The 7,345-nt window shown below is 41.9% G+C and overlaps 1 protein-coding gene across 2 annotated transcripts in view; it reads left to right on the forward strand.

Annotated features, from left to right (window-relative positions):
* Positions 1 to 6,988, forward strand: part of CYP20A1 (cytochrome P450 family 20 subfamily A member 1) — a 30,905-nt gene extending 23,917 nt beyond the window's left edge. The window contains exons 11-14 of one of the 2 annotated variants that reach the window (XM_066622709.1): positions 874 to 938; positions 4,048 to 4,137; positions 4,298 to 4,449; positions 6,260 to 6,988. In XM_066622709.1, coding sequence (XP_066478806.1) covers positions 874 to 938; positions 4,048 to 4,137; positions 4,298 to 4,448 — 306 coding nt within the window. In that variant the 3' untranslated portion in view covers position 4,449; positions 6,260 to 6,988. Of the gene's footprint in view, positions 1 to 873; positions 939 to 4,047; positions 4,138 to 4,297; positions 5,504 to 6,259 lie in introns of those variants that run through there. The other variant, XM_066622718.1, reaches the window with a different exon arrangement.
* The last annotated feature ends 357 nt before the right edge of the window (positions 6,989 to 7,345 follow it).

A 7,345-nucleotide genomic window follows, 5' to 3' on the forward strand; every position in this document is an offset into this window, starting at 1 on the left:
TTCTTTACTCAGCTTGTGGTCGGTCTGTGGAACTCCTTGCCACAGGATGTGGTGCTGGCGTCTAGCCTGGACGCCTTTAAAAGGGGATTGGACAAGTTTCTGGAGGAAAAATCCATTATGGGGTACAAGCCATGATGTGTATGCGCAACCTCCTGATTTTAGAAATGGGTTATGTCAGAATGCCAGATGCAAAGGAGAGCACCAGGATGAGGTCTCTTGTTATCTGGTGTGCTCCCTGGGGCATTTGGTGGGCCGCTGTGAGATACAGGAAGCTGGACTAGATGGGCCTATGGCCTGATCCAGTGGGGCTGTTCTTATGTTCTTAAGTTCTCTGCAGATTTTTTTTTTACAAAATGGGAAGTACAGAAAGCTGTGATATGTTTTTATTTTGTTATCATTGAAAAAAATCATACCTTCTAACAGTAAGACTAGATAAAGTGACTAGCCTCTTTTACTCTTTTCTCACTTTACTCATCAAACAAAATTATAACTATAGACACTCATGCACATGTGTGCAGCCATTGTGTGATCTGTGTTTTCTTGTGATCTTCCACTGTGATAGAAATGGGATCATCTTTCCTTGAACTCTTACATGATATTTCCTATAAAGGTTTTCTACTGGCCGTCTGCATGTATCTGCTTTTCCCAAATGTTCCCCTTATGCCTGTCATCCTGTATTGCCAGTTGCTAGAAAATTAGAGTGGTTTATTTCGGCTAAGTGATTGGTGATAGAACATAGGATAATATATTGCATGCATTTATTAATAAAGCTTCTAAAGCAAAGAATAGACTTCTGGCATATGTAGCTTAACAAGATAATGCTGTGTCATTTAGATTGACTGAAATGATGCATTTTTAAACATTTCATTTCAGACTCTCGTGCTCTATGCTCTTGGTGTGGTGCTGCAAGATAGCTCAACGTGGCCACTACCTTATAGGTATGCCATAGAGTTTGCTTTTTCCGGTGATTTTTGCCTTTTGATTAATTTGGCTCTGTCATGCATCACAGCTCTTCGTGGACTGTAGCACCTTGGACTACAGTGTGGTGAACTTCATGTAAGAAATAGAGGAAAAATATCATCTTTTTACATGTAGAAAGAGCTCTTCTTCCTTTGTTAACAAGCTGGGTATTTGCGAAATGAAAGAAAATTAAACATGGTTTTTCCTCCCTCGGCATTTTGAAGTGGTACAGTCCAAGAAGGTTCTAAAAATGCAGTTCAGCTCTCAGTGGTGTAACTTAACAGAACATCAAGTCAGAGATTGGTGAATGGGGTGAAAAGGACCTTTGTTAAGATTTCTGAGCAGTTTGGCATCCAAAGTAGACAGGTTACATAGCTGCAAATGGAATCTTGCAAAATGCATCTTATGGCACTTTTTTTTTTTTTTAAGATCAATGACTTCCTTTTCTAAAAGTTCATGACACTTTTGTGGCAAATGCTGCATGAAGGCAATGGGTTGTTTTTTTTTAGGTCAGCTGTGAGGATGGAATGTTGAAATCACAGTTAATAAAACTGTGATTCAGAGAAGGAAATGTCCATCTCTGGACATAAGGAAATGTTCTTAGTTAAAGAAACTAAGAATCTGCCACATTATTTCCAAGCATGATTTATTTTTTATTTTTTTTAAACAAAAGGATTCTGGCTTCAAACCTTGAATTCTGCAGTATGAAAAGAAATGCTGTAGCTCTCTTTGGCTCCCAGGGAGCCACTTATAACATAGTTCAGACATTGGTTTTTGTGAGGTTGGTTGGAAATGAAGTGGATTATTGATTTTATTCAGGGACAAAAGTTAGAAAGATTCTGCTAAGGATCATCTTTCATCTCTGGCAGCTTGTAGCTTTACTTCTAGGAAAAGGAAGGAGAGGAGCAATGGCTGATGGTTACTGATGTCTCCAGTAGCAATAAAGAAAATATAATGAAAACAATTAGAATGGGCAAATGCTGTATCACTCTCTTTTGAAAGGGAGGGTACCATAATCTGCTTTCTGGGGTGAAAATTGGAGGTGGCTGAGTCAGACCTACCATTAGGCAGGAGGAGGTGGCCCTCAAGTGTCAGATTTTGGAGTTCCATTAAAAGGTGGCAGACTGTCATTTATCTTGCTTGTTGCTACAGCTGTTGGGAAAAGCTGTTGGGAAAATCGCTGTTGGGGATTTTCTGCCTCCAGCAGGGCACAGAATATCTTGGGGTATTTCTAGGATAATTGTAATGCAATTTATATCCTGCTGTTTGGCTTCCTAATAGTCCCCTATGGTGGCTCACATAATAAAAATATTGAACATAATTTATAATAAAATGAAACAAAACCCATTCATAATAATGCCAGAGAAAAGCAGGTATCAAGAGCAGAATAGTAATAATTGATGATCAATTGGCCAATCAGCTCAACTGGACACTGCCATAGTTATTTATTACAGTATTTATATACCACAGAGAGGGGGGATTTGGAGAGGGGGGATTTGCTGCATGGGTAACAGCCTATCCTCCATACCTACTTTACCCAGGCTTTGCGCTCTGGAGAGGACACTCTGTTCCAGAACCACCATTCAGAGCGTGACACCATAGTCTTTCGAGACTGAAGTATGCCAACAACAACATTTACCACATAGACTTGAGTCTCACAGACTCAAGGTGGTTTACATAGGCAGGCTGGCCGTAAACCCCATTTTTTAAAAATGGGAATTTTACAAGTGTTATTCTATGAGAGAAACTTCATAGGAGCCTCCATTTCTCCAGATGTTTCCTTTCAAGGGGCTGTCATCCTGGCTGCACAGCTCTTGTACTTTCCAAGCTTCCACAGCTGCAAAACGTGCCTCAGGCTGGTTCTCATGATGTTATCCTTTTCTTGCCAGTCCACATTCTTTTGTCTCTAGCCAGCAGCTTCTGGTCACTCATTCAAGGCGAGACCTGAGCTGATCCTGCTTAACCTTTTCAGTCTAAGTGGCAGCTCAACCTCCAGACCACACCTCCTGCCTCCTTTTCCTCATGTGGCACTACCTGTTAGGCGTAGGGTGTGCAGATTCTCTCTGACTTCAGAACAGAATGAAGGTGCTTTTTTCTCCCTGAGCATACACAGTTTCAGTCCTAGATGTTTCCCATGAAAAAGCCTTTTTACCTGGCTTTCTGAATCCTCTGATGTGGCAGGGATGTGATGGTAAGCTTTCGTGTCCATGAAAGGAAAAGAAAGATTTCAAGGTGGGTGGAGGATAAGAGCTTGGAGGAGAAAAGGAAAAGAAAAAAAAACAACACCTTGAGAATTCTTGCTTGCTGCAGACAGCAGTCACTGCCAAATAAAAATCAGAAACTTTCTTCCATTTATGGCAGCTGCAGATAGTCTATTGTTTGTGATGATCACCACAATGTTGTATAAAAGGAGTTGGCAGTCAGTGCATCCAGCAAACGTGAGCTTTCCTTGGAGCTTGTCATTTCACTGCAAAGTCCACGTGGCTTAAAGAGGAATGTGATGAAGCTCAGTTGCCAAAGATGTAAATAGTAAAGGATATAATGCCCGCTAAAATATCACTCCTGTGAAGCAGCACGCATGCTACAGCAATAGCGTTTAATAGCATTTGCTGCAGGAAATGATTTTTTTTCCTGTGGAAACAAATAATGTAGCATTATTTTATTCCCTTGTCACTTCCTTTTGTGGAACTCTTACCTTAATTTAGGCGAGGCTTTGTAATTGCTTGTTTAAAACCCCCCACTGACCTGATGGCGAAACAAGCTTTTCTTTCTAATGAATCATCAGCTTCTGAGCACACATTTGTTCGCAGGCCAGCTGGGTTGAGAAAAACTGGGAGGAGGCATCATGCAGGCAGCAGGATAAGAGAAGTGAGAAGAGAGAAATTAGATTGAAGCAATCTGACCAAATGGTCTAAAATGGAGGGTGAGAACAGCATGAAACTGATGTCAATGCACAGGCAATGGGGCCCTGTGTGTTTTGGATTGCTCTGGTTCCTGCCTTGCTAACATGCCGTTTTTGTAGACATGCTTTTGAGTAGGTTTCTAATCCCTGTTGTTGCCCTTATCTGTTCATTGTTCTTTTTGTAGATTTGATCCAGAAAGATTCAATGATGAATCTGCCATGAAAATTCTCTCCCTCCTGGGCTTTTCAGGAAGTCAGGAGTGCCCAGAACTGAGGTGAGAGAAAACAAGAGCATCTGCTGCAGATACGGAAGGAGTGAGGGGTGGGGGAAGAGGTTTGTAAGAATTTTGCTAGTGGCACAATGGATTGTGTGACATGTTTCTCAAACCATATATTATCTCTCTTCTCATTTGCCTTATTCCATTTGATTACTAGGTTTGCCTATATGGTAGTTACAGTGCTGTTGAGTGTCATGGTGAGGAAATTGCACCTACACCCTGTGGAAGGTCAAGTCATGGACACCAAGTATGAGCTGGTCACCTCACCAAAAGAGGAAGCGTGGATAACTGTATCCAGGAGAAACTGAGGCAAGGAGCAGCATTGTGTGTCCAGAGAAAAGTCCTCTTTTACCACCTGTGGCCTTTTAACATAACAGTTTGGTTGTATTCTCAACCTAAAATACTTTCCCTCTTTTTTTTCTTTTTAAATTAAAATCAACCCTTGACAGTTGCATACAGTTGCCTGTTATGATGAGTGCATTGTATAAACAAATGACAGAGAAGAAAAATTGTGTAGGGTGGTAGGAAAATAATAGTCGACCCCTCTCCTGCCTGAAGTGAGGAACAGCAAGAAACACGCACCTTTTGATCTGGACGCCTGTACTCTAATCCTAGATGTGTGTAGGCATGTGGTGGTGAGGCACTGTGCACATGCACAAAGAAATTTTTCAGTTGTATTTTTATATGAAGGAACACTATTTTATTGTAAGGGGAGAAGGGACCTCTTGTTCATAATTGAGTGTTGGCATTGGAAAACACATTCCAGGGCTAAACTCTGATGTTTCCTGGGCTCACACTTGAGTCCTGACTTTGTGTGACAAAAAAGTACTCACAAATGGACTGTTAACAAGCTAACTTGGAGACCAGAAGAAGTTTTTTTTTAAAAAAATAAGTAATTGTGTGAAACTCTGCATTTGGGTTCCCTCTTTCTCAAACTGTGGTGGAAAAACTTGTATCCCAAGATGGAAAGCCCCATGGAAACTAATAAGAAATTACTCCCGTTACTGTCTATTGGAATTCAGGCCCAGTCCTAGCCAACTTTAGGATAGGATTCAGTGGGGCTTGTGCTGCATCTTGCGATGGGCGGGGCAGTCATGGAGGCCTTCCCAAGGTAAGGGAACATTTGTTTCCTTAACTTAGGGCCACATTGTGGCTGCTAGGTAAGAGCAGCGGTGAGGGCTTCTGGGCAGGGGGTGGCATTCTGGAGTGAGGAGGCGGGGGAGAAACCAGGAGCGGGACTGGCACAGCTCTGAGCTAGCAAAATAGCTGGCACAGACTTGAGAAGCCCCATTGTGGGGCTTGAGGCTTTCCCCATGGAAAGGGGATGAAAGACCCCTTCTCCTCAGGACAGCTGTGGCCGCTGCTGCAGGATGCAGCAGTAGCTGCTTTGGTGCTACTGCCCCGGTGGTGACACTGCCTTTAGGATTGGGCTGTTAGTCACCTCTGACTTTTTATTGAACGGGACCAGAGTTGCTCAAGAGTGATTTATATAGATTATGTCTTGGTGTTGGCATGGATGTTGATGGCCATTCTGGATTGAATCATTCTAGGATACTGCAGTCTTAGAGGAAAGATATTTTGTTGTTATTTGTAATCTGGTGCCTTGCTATAGCTTCTTGGCAGTCAGAAAGACATTTTTCTTCAGGGGGAAGGAGTTTTTACTATACAAGATAGAGATCAAGCCAACTGCACAACTAATGCAGCTTGTTTTTTTTTTACAAGAGTTGCTGTGATCAAAATGAGTTCAAAGTAATCTGTATATATAATTAGCATGCTTTATGTGAAATGTTCTAAATTACTTTCAGGTCAACTGCCTCTTTCTGCCCAAAAGCAGTTGTCTTGTCTTTTTCTTCTTTGCTAAAGTTATTTTATTTCTACAATTTATACCATTAGCTCAGATATAATGGAGTCAATTGGGGGGGGGGGCGGAGGAACCAATCTGCAAGATCAGTGCACAGAATTGAACGGCTAGCAACTCTGACTAGTAATGCTGGGGAGTGTGGACTATCTGGCCTGCCTCAAGCAGATCTTTTAGACTCGTTTACTAAACCATTGTGTAAATTGCATTGGTGTGTCTGGTTGTGGGGGCACCTTATTTGCCTCTCCTCTCTGCCTATAGCATGCTGCAGCCTGTACAAGAAACTAATCTTGAAAGAGTTCTTCAGGGAGCATGGGCTGGTGCACTGAGGAATCTGTTTTTGGACAAGATACTGGACAGGTGAATCTTCAGACCCCTTCCAGCATTATGGTTCTATGCAATTTTGAGATCTGCATTTGATCTGATCAGTGTCCGGAATGATAAAACGTGCTGAACATCTCGCAGCTTTCGGTCAGTGGATGGCTGGTGGAGCAAAAGGAAAATTGGAAGAAAATCCTGACATCTGGATTAATGCTGCTAGTCACAGCTCAGTAGCCAGATACTTTTACCATTGAAACACCGCAGAATTGAGATTCTAAGTAAGCTTGCTTATACACGCTAAGTTTTTAGGGGATTTTTCTCAGGGGTGGTAGACCGGGAACAATGGTAAAATAAATGCCAGCTTAGATCTGACCCTTACCTGAGAAGCAGAGAGAAGACAACGTTTGAGGAACTCCTACTTGTATCAGACTGCTAGTAAATTCAAGAACAGTAATTTTGTCCAAAGCAAGCACAGGAATCCCGGAAATTCTGAGCAGCAGTGGGAAAACTGCCTGAGGACTGTTCACTTGCACTCAGTTAATGGGAATTAGGGAAGTTATTTCTTACCACCCTTACTTGATCCTGGACTTCTTTGGGTTTGCTATTGTCCTTTTTCCATGATCTGATTTCCTTCTTGAAATAAACTTTGATGTAATTTAACTATCATAAGTTTGTATGTTATTTTTGAGAAGTTTCTTCAGGCCTGACTTGTTAGGCTTGCTGCATTGACAGATAGACTTGTTGATTATTACAAGGATGACCAGTTCAGTTTTGTTCCATGACTGCAGTTCCTTGTGTTTGGTGGCAATGAACACTGAAAAAATCTCATCTTCCTTTATACATGCTGCACGTGTAGAGGCATAATTGCCACCTAAACCAAAGCCATATTTCTGCCACTGGTAATCCTGGGGAAAGTCCCCCATCCCTCTGTGCGCTGTCTTGAAATGTTAAATTGAGTCAACATCATCTGCCATAGGCAGAAACTTTTCCATTCTGGCATCATGTGAAGTTCACTTCTCACCACTG

The sequence above is a fragment of the Tiliqua scincoides genome, chromosome 1 (assembly GCF_035046505.1).
Source record: "Tiliqua scincoides isolate rTilSci1 chromosome 1, rTilSci1.hap2, whole genome shotgun sequence".
Taxonomy (NCBI): Eukaryota; Metazoa; Chordata; class Lepidosauria; order Squamata; family Scincidae; genus Tiliqua; species Tiliqua scincoides.